Here is a 14,856-nt window from a genome sequence, read left to right on the forward strand (position 1 = left end):
TTTTTCGGAAAATATTTAAGGATTTTAGAATCAGTTTTGTTTATTAACTCCTTATTAAAAAAAAATTGATTTTAACACCTAATTTTTTTAAAAAAAAATTGACTTTAGACACCTGTTAAGTCGTTAACATATTCCGTCCAAGAAATTGTTAGTTATTCTGATATATTCTTTCACCTCCTTGTTTCCCACATTTTTTCTTCTTTCTTTACCTCGATTCTTTTTCTACCTCCATTTTTTCATATTCAATGCTTGTATGAATTATTCAAATGGAGTTTAATGTTACACGAGATCAATTTTGTTCGTACAAACTTATTTGTGTTAACTAAATTATGACGTTGTCTTCTTCAAAAAAAAAAATCCTGGAAAATCGGTCAATTTTTGGGTTTTGGAAGATAATTTGTGCTTTATACCAGGCAGCTGAAACATGCACCTTCTGTTGAAGAATCAATTTAGCTTTCCCAGCTAATATTTTTTCAACTGAAAACATATACCAAAATGTGCAGGGAAACAAACAAGTTGGCAACACTGAAAGGGAACAGTAGTGAACAAATACTCCGTAGTCCTGTATTTTTTTGTATAATAAAATATTCATTCTAAGTTTCTAACACATGGACCTAACTTATTTTAACCACAAATAGTTAACTTTGACCAAAGAAATAAGAGAAAGTAGATGAGATTCCAAACGGTAACAAAAAGAAGATGAGGTCTCAAATGGTGATTTTTGGCAAAATTAAGATCCCAAATATGCAGTTAACTCGAATGTTGTTATAAAGATAATTCTAATACAGGTTTGCAAATCAAGTATAAGCCTTACAAAACTATGATTTTACTTTGAACCTAAGTTGCACTGAAATGGATGAATAAAGAAATACAGCAACACAATTGCACAATGTGTAATACTAAAATTACGCCGAAGAGAAAAACAGACAGACATGAAATAAAGTACTACTACGTATTCAATGACATGCTTTTACAATAGGAACATAATTCATAATATTATCAAAAATTAGCATAATCTTGTAAAAATCTCTATTTTCCAAAATAGATTTATTATCCCTAAAAACAATGATTTATTTTTGGTAAATAGAAAAATTATATTAACAAAACAAAACAAACAAGCGCCTATGCCAACAGGCAGGCAACAGAGCAACAAAACAGTAAAGGCAAAACAAGAGCCAAAACAAAATACATCCAAGCCACAAAAGAAACAAACACCCCTAACTGGAAGGCAGCAACTTTGCTAATCTTGGAAATCTGAAGCAACGGGTGTACACAATAATCTGAATTACGTTCTTTCCAAATCTGGTAAACAGCTACAGCAACTGTCATTCTGTAGATAGTCTGCAAGCTTGAATTCGACTGTAGTTGGTTAATATACTGCAACTCAGTATGCCAATCACCAACAGGTCTTTATATGACAACTGACAAGCCAACTCAAAATAGAACGACAAACCTCGCTTGAAAAATCATATAAGAAAAAGAGATGATTACTTGTTTCATCATCTATACCACAAAGACAACATTGCTTATCACATTGAATACCAATCTTGCTGAGATTATCACACGTTGACTACCTGTTAAGAACTGATGAAGGTGCATTTTGGAGGAGCTGGGTTATTACAAGTCATTTTCCTCCACGGAACTTTAACATCAGTGTGTCTTATAATACTTGCTAATAGAAAAACTAGGATGTTGCAGGAAGCTCCCTCCATCAGCAAGGTAAGTAACTAACTGAGCCTAGGATCTTTTTAACTACCCTAAGGCTTGAGGAGGCACTGATAGAGTGATAGGGTAGTAAGATCCTTGCTCTTCACATAATACTCAATGATTTATTAATATCAAAGAAGTTGCCTATTGCACCATAAGATGTTGCACTTCTTTGAAAATTGCCAAACAATAATTCAATAATCATGTTTTAGCAGCAGATTTCGAGCATCAAAGATATAGTAATATATAGCAGCAGAATACGAGGAGCCTTCATAGAAGATTTCACTCATTTAACTAATACGCAAATCATCATTAGTTTTGTTAAGAAGATTACAAATGAAATAACAGCGCCTCACAAACTAATACTCCATAATATCTTACGGAGTTATAGCAATACAGCCTGAAAAAGAAAGTCAGCTAATTTCATGAAAAGGGAAAATTCGCTACCTCGTCTCCCATGATTCATAACTAGTTTCATCCCATTGTAGAATCAGATAAATCAATTTCAAACAAAGGAGAGAGCAGGTAAATAAGTACGTAAGTAAGTGAAACACATCAACTGAATTTTCCACCCTGAGCTACTTGTGTCAAAGAAATTCCTTCAGCCAGATTCCGTATCAGTAAAAATACTGAACAGGTCAAACAAAAGGTGGGAATTTAAAAAAACGAAGACAAAAGAACAAAATCTTGAAGCTAGTAAACTGAAAAGATAACAAACAAAGCAACTTAAAAAACACTTAACCATCCGTTTTCTCATGTCAGATGGATAAGAAATTCAGATTTTATGTGACGTGAATACCAGAGTCAGAAGCCACAATGACAACAAACATAGTGCGGAAAAACTGAGCTATTTATTCAAAGAGATATTCATAAACAAAAAACCCAAACTAAACACCAACCAACATCAAATTAAAGGTGTACAATGATGAGCACTATAAACAAAACAACAACAACAACAACAACAACAACAACAAAACCTTAGTCCCAAAATGTAATATCTCTTTGAAATCAAAAGCAAAAATAATAGTAATTCATGTTGAAATCAAACAAAAATAATCCGAACAAATAACAGAAATACAAGAACAAAAAAGTACCAGAAATGACTTAACGCCGATCAGTTTTACCAATTCCGCGCTTGCCAGAGTAAAGATGTTTAGGTTTGAGATTAGGAATGACTCTATCGCCTTCTCCCTTGTGTGCATTCTTGTTCCTTTTCTTGGAAGATTTCTTGGCAAGATTAATAGCTTTGACCTTCTGGATTGAGTCTTTAAATCCTTCTCCTGGAACAACTTCACCTGGTGGCCGTGACAAAGATCTAGACCTGGGTCGAGAGAGAGCACGCAGCTTCTTGTTGGGTTGCTCAACATCCATATCCATGACATCACCTTCTCCTCCCACTTCAGGTGACCTCTGCCTTTTCTGACCCCTTGACTTGCTACGAGCTCTCAATATAGCTGCAGAAGGATCGATCCCCATTTTGGTTAACTGCCTACCCATTCTCTCAGTCGTAAACTTCCTGTCCTTATCAAACTTCCTCGGCACAATAGCTCTGCTCCCAGCAGTGCTCTTCTTCAACCTGTGTTCTTGGATGAGAATGCTTTTCTTTCTCCTGATTTCTGCCAATGCCTCTTTCTCTTCTACTGTCAATTCCTCACCATCCATCTCAAAGTCTTCCTCAGCCTCGTCAGCAAGACGAAGGCCTTCTTCTCTCTCCAGCTCTTCAAGCCTATGTAGAATATCAGGATCGACAAAGTCATAAACATTGTGCCCATCAAGAAATTCTGGCATAATGTCCTCTTTCCATTCATCGTTTGCCAAGATATAATGCTTCTTCAAGCTAGCAGAGTATACACCAGCACCACCATTCTCATCCTCCAACTGCCTTTCAGTTATTCTATGTTCTTTCTCTGCCTTTTCCGCTGCTTCCTTGGCCTTGGCTTCTAGGACACCTTGAGGTATGCAAGCTGGCCTTTCCTTCTGGTCTCGGGGCTTTGGCATCGCTACATGAAAACGGTTCAAGCAGTCATTTATCTTCTTAGACTTCATCTTCAGTTCAACCCTCTGATCTAACAATCTATCACAGGCTGCATTCTTCACTGCCATAACCCCTTCTTCCGTCAAAGTACTCATTGTTAGAAGAACTCCCTCTTCATTAGTTGCCTCGCCTCCCTGACCAATCACTGTTTTCAGAGCTTCAGCTTTCATGTCCAATACCAGCTTCTTGTCTTCCTCGGGAATATGATCAAATGCAAGCAAATCTGTCTTATTACACACTATGATCAATGGCTTATTCATGAAAAGAGATTTGATACTGTGAAAGAGCGCAGCTTGCTGGGCAATGGTATATCCACATGATCCAGAGATGTCCAAAAAGAAGAGGATTGCAGCTCGCAGATGTGCAAGAGCAGTGATACTGCACATCTCAATAATATTCCTGTCTTCAAATGGTCGATCCAGAATCCCAGGGGTATCTATCACTTGATACCTCAAATACTTGTAATCCGTATGACCCACAAAGAGAGACTTTGTTGTAAATGCATAAGGTTGCACATCTACATCAGCCCTAGTAATCTTGTTCATAAACGAACTCTTACCCACATTGGGGTAACCACAAATTAAAATTGTTCTTGTGTTTGGGTCAATGGAAGGCAACCTTGCCATATGCTGCCTAACTTGCTCAAGGTAAGCCAAACTAGGACTGATTCGCTTCAATACTGTGCACATTCGACCAAGAGCAGCAACTTTAAGACACTTACATCTGTAGAGTGAGTCACCATACTTCAACAGCTTAACATAATCCTTGGAGATTTTTGAAATCAGGTTTCTTGCAGTATTCACTTGACCAAGGGCAAGCTTGTAGTGATCCTTGTTGTAAAGAACATGGAGAAGATCTCCATAAAAAGGGTGGATATCATCGAGCCTAGGGAACTCATCAATAATGGCAGAAAGCTTTTCATGAAAATTCTGTTGTGTGTATTTGACTTTTCTCATGTAAAACTGCCTAAGACGAGAAATTGCATAACCTTTGTGGACAACTGTTGGGGTTTGTCGTTGAGTTCGAGATAGAACAATGTCTATCATTTCTTTCCCATTGGGAACAACCGTAATTTTCTTGAGGTTATACTGCACCATTGTTACAAGTTACTGATCAACCCTGAAGAAGAAAAATAAACAGAATCAAAGGTTGAAAACTTGTAAAAGAAAGAAGTTCTCTATAGAAAAGGATAATAAACAGAGTATAAGAACCAAAATTCAAATAATGGTTTTCAGTTGGGGTAGCACAAGCTTCACAGTAAACCACAGAAAGAATAACAAGGGCATACGGCAATATTAGAATGGATTTGTACAAAGAAAAGCCTTATTTGATTAGAGCTTTATTACGCAAGTTAGTTTTATAGCTCATATTATACTAGACCTGACAATTAAAATGTTATACTGGTTGAAAATTCCTCAATACACGGATCAGACATCACTGACCTAAACCTAACCGCCTACCTCGTTATGCCTTCTACTGCATACGAGCAGGATGGAAATGATAACATGATTCTCAAATACAATAACGAAGTGGGAATAGACTAATTAGACATGAAAACAACACCAAAACAAAGCCAATAACAAGATTTCATCATTTCAAACATTATATCGGGAAAAAATCCACCATCCCCACATGAAAATGCAAAATTATTGGATCTATAAATACAGGTAAAATCAATAAAAAGATTCAAAAGAAAATCGATACGAAATAGAAAATTGAAGAAAGTAGGGAGGAAAGGAAGCCGTACAAATTTTGCCGACACTGGAAATAACAGAGGCAAAGAAGGAGAGGTGGTTGACAGAGGCGCCGCCGAGAAGAAGATGTTGGTTTTGTTTGAGGAGAGAAGTTGGGGTTTTAAGTGGACAAGGGTTTTAAGAACAGCATCTACCTTGCCAGTTGCGACTCCATTTGGTTTTTTTCGTTTCTTTTATTTTTTTGGGCACAAATCAATACCTCAATAACTCAATCTAATCTACTCCCTCTGTTTCAAAATGTTTGTTACGTATTCCTTTTAGGGTGTTTCACAATGTTTGTTACATGGGAGAATATTTCCTTTTATAAACTTATTATATTATCATTTTTTGTGCCAACTTTTAATTCTAATTGGTCTAATTTTTTCAACTCATTAAATTTCTCTACAATTTCCCAAGTATGTTAAGTTAGCAATCTTTGTGATTATCAATTATTGGTTCATTTTGATAAATAAAACAATCTTATTGGTTGTTGTAGTGATTAGTGGATTGAGATTTTATTTGGGTTTATTATTTTAATAAAAAAGAAAAAAAATCTTTATTATACGTTAATAAACGTGCAAAAGTCCAAACGTAACAAACAAAATGAAACGGATGGAGTAATATATATAAATAAAGGGGAGTTTTTTGGAGAGCATTTAGAGCGTCCACGTAGGATTTCCATGTCATCATATCTAAAATATTTTAGGTTTATTAAAAAAGAAAAAATTAGAGTCTTGTCATGATTAAATTGGTAGATAATATGATAAAGATAGATTATAGTCTTGCCATGATTAAATTGGTAGATAATATGATAAAGATAGATTAGAGTCTTGCCATGATTAAATTGGTAGATAATATGATAAAGATAGATTTCAACAAAATTTTATCTTAACCCTTTTCTTATATATATACATCTAAACCTTACATTCCTTTTTTAATTACGTAATTCTGCTATCGATCTGCTACAGAGCAAATTTGATGGAGAAGCTATTACTTTGGGGATTGCTGAGATGACGACTGCTGTTATGGCTACTTGTGATCATGGGATAGTTGCCAAGATTAAGGATCGGAATACTTATCGAAGAAAATGCATCAAGAAACTTGAATAGTTAAATGTTATTGCCATTCAATTTTCGACGTACACAACTGATTTATAAATGAGTTGTTGGTCTTATTTTTGCATTTAACCCAAGAAAGGTGTAGTATAGAAGAAATAAAACCAATCAATGCACATTTTTGAATTCAAGTCACATGCTGCATCTGAAAGTTTCTGAAACTCTTTGAAGAAATCAAGTTTAATGGTTTCCGAGAATACAACAACAGTTTTTTTTAGTTTTTCTTATCAAAATCGGATCCTTGTCCTCCATTGCCTAAGTCCCGACTTTTATAATTCATACTACTACCTTCTTTGGTTTCATACTCAAGGAGAAAAGCCACGTAACTACTAACTAATATTATAAATTGATAAATCAATATTTTTTTTATCTCAAACTCAAGCTCTAATCTATTTACTTTTTATCTTAATTATTATTACGTTTTTAAGTGATACAAACACCCTTTTAATGTATATTTGGTACAAACACCCTATTAATGCATATTTGGTACAATAGCGTTGTGTAAAGACTTAATCCGATAACTAAATAGTTTACGATAAATAATTATGAATGAAAAAGATAAGATTAAACGAATATGTAACATAAATTAACCCTTATCCTCTATTATTTGAATTTGATATTCTATAAATATAAACCACGTAATATTGGGCTTCAAATCATCCAATAAAAGAATTGGACTGCAATAATGTATATAAAACATAAAAAAACAATTAAATTAACCCGTGCATCGCAACATCATCTCTATTTTAAGGACACGTAAGCAACATCATTTCGAAGATACGTGGCGGACACATAATCATCACCACTTAGAAGACATGTGGCCAAGAATACATAATCAATTCTTCATTTAATGTATAATAAGTCACCTCAACATTTCATCTTTCCCTTTCCAAATTTAGTTTAACCATTTAGAACAATTTAATTAAATTGATTAATACATTGGCGGTTATGGAGAATCAAGAATGAGAAACGTTTCAGATGGTTATAATTCTCAGGTTAATGAATTTGACTATTTATTAAACCTACATGTTTACAATTTTTTATAGACCGACATTCCTCCCTAACTTATTTTGCTAAATTTCTTCATTCCGAAGAATTTTACTATTTTCCTATATGTGGGTGGAAGTTAAAATTATGTCATGAACTTTTAATTCATGCTCACCCCATTGTTTTCAGGAAAAATATTTTTTCTAATGAGGTTGGTATTAGTTAATGTTATCATTATATTAAACGTTTTAGCACATTTAAATCAACGGTGCATCTTCTTTGCATCCCTGCCCGTTGCCTGACTTGCCTCAACCGTCATCATATTTCAAGTTCTTTTACAAACGACTTAAAAGACCAACAAACATGGATGTATTTTTGTTTAGAAATCTGTATGACATCTACTACCACCACACCCCTAACTCTATAAGCATAATTTTGAGTTTTAAAAAAATGGTTTATGCTTTGGTATTTTCCAGAATTTTGACATATCATGTTTGGTTAGCTTGATCAACAACTCTTAATTCTTAGGTTATTTTCCTTTTTGGTACTTTTCTTGATTGTGATGCAAAGGATAGGGTGCGAAACTTTATGTAAACATGGCAACTGAAACATAGTTTTTAATCCAACAAACAACAATGGTGAGTTTCTTTGCATATTGAAGATTTGTGGATTTCTTTGGTTTATCCAAAGAATACATATGCTTAGCATAGTTACTCCGTACTATCATATTTCTCTTATTCTCATTTTTTTAAAACCCCTTGGATAAAAAGATATACTCCTAAACTAAGAATGTATTTGTGGTCTTGTGGGAGCTCATAATATTATATATTCCATAAAAGTAGTGCTTCTATCCAATATATCTTTGAAAATTTTAATTTGTCTACGTAGTACGTACTATCAAAGTTATTAGTGAAAGTTTTTAGTGAAGTACTTCGTATTATACATTTATACCTTTATCATTTTGGTGTGTCAATTTATCATTTTTTTTAATTGAGTTTCATAACCCGTACGTAGAACGGGACAAAAGCTAGTTTATTTCAATTAAAACAACCGTGCCCTAAGAAAAGTTGTACAATCCCCTCAAAAAAAAAAAAAACAAATTGTACAAAAATCGATCCTACCCGGAAAAATGGATCAGACCAACGTTGGACCAGATTGATTATTTGACGGGAGTCAATCGGTCCGGTCTCCTAGTCGGAAAAAAAATATTTTCCGGTCGTCGGTCTGGTCCATACAAACCCATTTAGAACAGGTTTTGGATTGGATCGGTTTTTCCTTAAGAAATACTCCTTTACATTTTATTAAATGGTGCATTTTTCTAAATCGGTCGTATCACAAACCTTTTAAAAGAAAAAAAAATGGCTATTTGGAATAGTAAAAAGACTGTCATGCCCCTAAAATCCTTCTTCCAAAAATAACAATTCTCTTAAGCATAGTGTTTTGACTGTTTTAGCCTTATGGGTATGCAATTACGTTTTTGCCCTCTTTCCCATTCTCCCCTGTTCCAACCTAATTTTCTGTCTCATGCGCCTTCCTTCTCTGATCTGTCTCCTCTTCCCTCGAACTCTACAACAACCACCATCACCAACTAAACTCCACCACCTCCTTTGGTGTTTCACCTATTCATTATCCTACAGATCTTGGTTAGAGATGGAGTCGAGTTCGAGGCTGATTAAAGGTTTGCAATCGTTCTCTCTTAATTCCCCCCATTCACATTGATTAACACGGTTGCTATACGCAACCTTTAGTTACTTTGACGCACCCCCGTAAAAAACTAAAAATATCCTTTTCAGTTTTTTAGTTTCTCCCTCGTGATGAAACTCTCTCAGCTGTCCTCCTTTCAACCTCCTTTCAACCTGTATGATAACAACGATTCAATCTTATGAACACTGCAAATTCGCGAGTTCTGGAAAGGATATCATCAACCATACAACCCATCTCATTCACAATCTTTGAAGGTAATTATTCTCCTCTTGCTGCAAATTCGCGAACTTTTACGGGTATTGCTGGGGATTATTTTATTTAATAGATTTTCTTTATTATATGAACTCATCCTCAAAAATTGGTTGTTGTATTTTTAAAATTGGGAATTTACAATTAGAATTTACCTAACTTGTATTTAGAATTGGATTTGAGAGTTTGTATTTAGAATCGGAATGACGTATTTGGAATTTGTATCCGAAAGCTGGGTAGTAGATAATTGATTTTATGGAATTCGAATTGGCAATTATGGGGATTAGGTTCAAGAGCTATTTACAAAATATTGTATTGTTCTATGCAATTGATTTTAGAGTATTGTATTCTTTTGTTTTTGCAATGAAACATTATACATTTTGTTGTGGGCAAAAACACCGTGCCTTCGTGTACCAATGAGGATGTGATACATGGCACGTATTACGCCCCGTAATAAAAAACCGTACGAAGTCTACTCCGGAGTATGGGTATCAATCTACGTATCTACAATGTATATGTATTTGTATTTAAGTGTGTATGAATGTATGTACTGTACCTATACCTGAAAAGGGGCTTAAGTAGTAAGTATCCTAAGTAGTATAAATAAGCACAATAGGCCCAAATAGCCCACTATTGCCAAAAAGGGCCAGAAAACTGTAAGAAGGAAGGACACATGTCCACCTCCCATACCTTAGCCAATCATGTAAAGTGAATATCAGGTTATTCCCACAAAACCTAGTACTATAAATAGTCCCACTTCCCTAGAAAAAGGGGTGACAATCAATACAATCAAGGGCAATTGCTGCTCTGCCTTCTCTCTACTTTCTCTCTCTATAAAAATACATTCTTGTTAAGTTCTCAGTTACCGGAAAACCTCCAGGGTATCTCACCGGAAAAATCCCACAACATTTGGCGCCGTCTGTGGGGAGGTACGGTAGCATGCATGGAAAATCAACGACAAGACAATGATACTGGGCGGCCTACGCGAGTAGAGCGGCCACCCCTCGAAAGTGAAATGCCGACTGAGCATCAGACGCCGACCACGAGAATCACTGGAGATGCCGCTCGGGTATTTGCGGCAGGGCACACACCACGTCATGCTGCCGAGGTGGAGGTGCTTAGTGAGGAGGACGACCAGGCCAATCGCACCCCTCCTTGAGGACACCTGGATCCTCGGGCAGATACAGTAATAGAGGAGAACCCAGATATGCCCGTCTCTGTGGGTGCTCTTCGGGCTATTTTGGCTGAGTTCCAAGCTGATATGGGAAAGACAGTTAATGCTGAGGTGCAGAAGAGCATGCTGATTTACACCTCCACTACGGCTGCCAATCAAGAGAGACAGACGGAGACCAGGCCGTCCTTGTCCCTGCGGCCTCCCAACGTCTGGACCAGACAGACAGACGGGAATGTTAGGAGTCGGCTGCCAGCCAATCAGGCCTTGTCTTACCTACCGCGCCGACTGCCACAACGGCTGATCGGCGAAACGTCTCGAGGACGTGAACAACCACACGCAGAACAACTGCCTGACTCTGAGTCGGAACTTTCTGACACCGGGTCAACCCCCGTCATGCCGGATAGACCTCTCCCTCACCAGACTTATACGCATCTGAGCCAGGCGCGCCCAGGGGCCACCCGTCCAACTCTTCAAACTCGCTGACGCGAGTCTTCCCGGCGGGAACCCTACTCAAGGCGTCAAGATCCTGTGTATCACATTCAGGAGGGGGTGTCCAACCTGGCCCTGGGACACTCCACCCCTTTTGCAGACAACATCATGAGAGCCCCGAGGGAACCCAAAGTCAAGCCGCCCAATATTGATGCTTATGATGGGACCACAGATCCAGACATGCACCTCTTGGTTTACCGGCATCACATGTATGTTCAAGGAACAACTGACTCAACCTGGTGTAAGTATTTTTCGGGTACACTCAAAGGAGTAGCATCTAAGTGGTTCGAGAGGCTTCCAGCTGGAACCATTCGCTCTTTTTCGGAGCTCGAGTTATTGTTCTCTACCCGGTTCATGGCTCACAAGGAAGAAAAGAAGACGAGCATGCATCTGAGTAGGATTCAGCAAGGAAAAGACGAGTCTCTGAGGAGCTATGTGAAGAGATTCAATTTAGAGGCTGGGTAAATTCCGGATTTGCCAGATGGTGTTGCATTTGATAACTTCATTCGAGGACTTAAAAAGGGCTCTTTCAAGTTTGATCTGGTAAAGAAAAGCGTCCGAACTATGGCAGAAGTGCTAGATGAGGCCGAGGCCTTCATCCATGCAACAGAAATTTGCAGCGTCCCAAAAGATCCTAGAGGAAGTGACCGCTAAGCCGGCGGCAAAAAAGGAGAAATTCGAGAAGAAGAGCCGGCCTAACAGGACGTGGGCTATTGCAAAAGAGTCAGACAGGGCTCCCGGGGCGGCAGGCCAAAAGCGGTCCAGAACTTATGACCGGGAGCGATTTGAGTATAACACAGACATGTACACAATTCTGATGGACGTCGGGTCCAAGTATGAGATTGACCGTCCATTTCCCATGAAGTCGCCACCAGAAAGTAGGGATCCCAAGCTGTACTGTCACTTTCATAGTGACATTGGACATGACACCAAAGAATGCAAGAGCTTGAAAAGGGCACTGGACGGCCTGGCCGCTAAGGGATTCCTAAAGAGTTATATCAGCAGGAACACGGGAGGTTCTGGAAAACCATTCTACAAAAAGAACAAATCCCCTCCCTTGGAAGAAGATGGGAACCGTACTGACCCAGAGTGCGTGGCAGTCATCTCCGGAGGATTGGCCGCCGGCGGGCCGACCATGAGGGGTCAGAAGGATTATGCCAAGCGGCTGGGGCAAGTGATGTTGTCCGGCAAGGCCACAGCCGACCCGTTCCCAAAAGTAGAAATCGGCGAGGCCGACCGTGGGAAAATATCCACCCCGCATGACGATCCGTTGGTGATTGAGCTAAATGTTGCTAATCTGAGGGTTAGGCGTATCTTGGTTGATACAGGAAGTTCGTCGAACATAATTAGTCTAGAGTGCTTGAACCGGCTGCAACATGATTCCTCAAAGATTGAGAAAATCCACTATCCCATTATAGGCTTCGGAGGTAGTATCATCCATCCAGTCGGCATCATTGCTCTTCCTCTGCGGATGGGAAATAAAAAAGAATCTCGACAAATGGACGTCCGCTTCCTCATAGTGAAAGACCTGACAGCATATAATATCATCTTGGGGCGTCCTACCTTGAATAGGGCAAAGGCTGTTATTGTGACTCACTCGATGCTTCTTAAGTTTGTCTGTGATGATGGGAGCGTCAGCACTATACATGGTGATCAGCAACAAGCTAGAGATTGCTATTTAACCACCTTGAGTCCGGAAGCATGGGGGACGGGTGAAGAAAAAGAGACATCGGGAAACAAACGAAAGTGTGCCGAGCCGCAACCTAAACCTCTGCAAGAGACACTGACTATCTCAGCGGCACACATGGAGGAAAGGCGACCTGAGCCTGTTGGGGCTCATTTCGACGTAGTATTGAATACAAACAAACCAGACAGAACAGTGCCCATTGGGATTTCTCCTGACGACCCGCTGGCGGCAGAGTTGGTCCACTTATTAAGAGAATTCGAAGATATCTTTGCATTCACTGTCGAAGAAATGTCGGGCATTGACCCGGCCGTGGCTGTCCATAAGCTGAATGTACGTGGACCCAAATTTTAAGCCGGTCCGCCAGAAGAAAAGGAACCATGGGGAGGATAGAAATCAAGCAGCAGCGGCAGAAATACAGAAGTTGATGGATGCAGGGTTTGTTCGCCCTAGTCAGTACCCCGACTGGGTCGCTAATGTGGTCCTCGTCAAGAAACCGAATGGCACCTGGAGGATGTGTGTTGATTACACCAACCTCAATAAGGCATGTCCAAAAGAAAGTTTCCCACTGCCAAAAATCGACCGGCTTGTCGACTCTACGGCGGGGCATGCCATGATGAGCTTCATGGATGCATACTCAGGGTTTCACCAAATCCCCCTATGGCCTGACGACCAGGAAAAGACATCGTTTGTAACCGAACAGGGTCTATACTGCTACAAGTAATGCCGTTTGGGTTGAAGAACGCGCCGACCACCTTTCAGCGACTCATTAACACTGTGTTTACCAAACAGCTCGGCAGAAATATTGAGGCTTACATTGACGATATGATTGTGAAAAGTAAGCAGCGAATGGCACACATAGCAGACCTGAGGGAGACATTCGAGACTATCCGGGCTTACAACATGAGGTTGAATCCCAAGAAGTGTGTGTTTGGAGTAACATCGGGCAAATTCTTGGGTTTCCTGATTGATGAGAGGGGAATCGAATCCAACCCGGACAAAATCCAAGCAGTGATTAACATGAGCTCACCCAAGACAGTCAAAGAAGTTCAGCGGCTCACAGGTTGTCTGGCCGCCTTGGGCAGATTCCTTTCCAGAGCTGGAGACAAGTGCCACTACTTCTTTAGAGCAGTCAGGAAAAAGGCTAAGTTTGAATGGTCGGATGAGGCTGAGGCGGCGTTGGAAAAACTAAAAAATCACTTGCACACCTTACCTCGTCTCGTCAGCCCCTTGCAGGGAGAGACATTATACATGTATCTTTCCATATCTGAACACTCGCTGAGTGTCGTTCTACTAACAGAAAGGGAGGGCATACAGATGCCAGTATAATTCGTCAGTCATGTTCTTCAAAACGCTGAAATTAGATACCCTACAGTGGAGAAGTTTGCCTTAGCCCTGTTCATGGCCAGCAAAAAATTGAGACCCTATTTCTTAGCTCACAAAATAGTGGTCTATACAGACCAACCGCTTAAACTGCCCTTCACGAAGCTAGAGGCGTCAGGACGAATGCTGAACTGGGCAATAGAGCTGAATGCCTTTGACATCACCTATGAGCCTAGGAAGGCCGTCAAGGGGCAAGCTTGTGCCGACTTTATTGTTGAAATGACAAGGCCTGACTTTGCCATGAATACAAAGACTGTGTGGACACTGTACGTAGATGGGTCGTCCACGCAGAATGGATGTGGAGCCGGGATAATCTGCCACTCTCCAGAAGGGGATACTTTTAAATATGCTATGCGATTTAACTTCCAGACGTCAAATAATGAAGCCGAATATGAAGCACTTCTTTGTGGCATAAAAATGTGTAAGGCGGCAGGCGCCGAGGAGATTGTAGCACTATCTAACTCCCAACTGATTGTGAGCCAAGTTAATGGAACCTACGAAGCTAGGGATCCGACTATGGTCAAATACATGCAGGCTGTCCGTCAGGAAGTAGAACCACTAAAAAGTTTCGAAGTAAGGCAAGTCCCTCGCTCGGA

The 14,856-nt window shown here is 39.3% G+C and overlaps 2 protein-coding genes across 5 annotated transcripts in view; one reads left to right on the forward strand and one right to left on the reverse strand.

Moving 5' to 3' along the window:
- Positions 1 to 1,006: 1,006 nt before the first annotated feature.
- On the reverse strand, positions 1,007 to 5,652 carry LOC110779024 (nucleolar GTP-binding protein 1). Of its 4 annotated transcripts, none has more exons than XM_021983553.2 (3): positions 5,490 to 5,649; positions 2,802 to 4,861; positions 1,007 to 1,341 (listed from the first exon to the last, which is right to left on the reverse strand). In XM_021983553.2, the coding sequence occupies exon 2, from the start codon at positions 4,837 to 4,839 to the stop codon at positions 2,812 to 2,814; it is 2,028 nt and encodes a 675-aa protein (XP_021839245.1). In that variant the 5' UTR covers positions 4,840 to 4,861; positions 5,490 to 5,649; the 3' UTR covers positions 1,007 to 1,341; positions 2,802 to 2,811. The 4 variants fall into 4 exon arrangements, with proteins under 4 accessions (XP_021839245.1, XP_021839244.1, XP_021839246.1 ...); XM_021983552.2 differs by having other exon boundaries at positions 1,007 to 1,348; XM_021983554.2 differs by having other exon boundaries at positions 1,007 to 1,359.
- A 3,749-nt stretch (positions 5,653 to 9,401) lies between these two features.
- Positions 9,402 to 14,856, forward strand: part of LOC130461358 (protein FAR1-RELATED SEQUENCE 5-like) — a 31,822-nt gene continuing 26,367 nt past the window's right edge. The window contains exon 1 of the mRNA XM_056829435.1: positions 9,402 to 9,535. Within this exon, the coding sequence (XP_056685413.1) occupies positions 9,460 to 9,535 (76 nt within the window). The 5' untranslated portion in view covers positions 9,402 to 9,459. The remainder of the gene's footprint in view (positions 9,536 to 14,856) is intronic.

The sequence above is a fragment of the Spinacia oleracea genome, chromosome 5 (assembly GCF_020520425.1).
Source record: "Spinacia oleracea cultivar Varoflay chromosome 5, BTI_SOV_V1, whole genome shotgun sequence".
In the NCBI taxonomy this organism is placed as follows: domain Eukaryota; kingdom Viridiplantae; phylum Streptophyta; class Magnoliopsida; order Caryophyllales; family Amaranthaceae; genus Spinacia; species Spinacia oleracea.

Excerpts from the sequence above, each read along its gene's own strand:
- LOC110779024 (XM_021983553.2), bottom strand. The coding sequence starts at position 4,839 with ATGGTGCAGTATAACCTCAAGAAAATTACGGTTGTTCCCAATGGGAAA.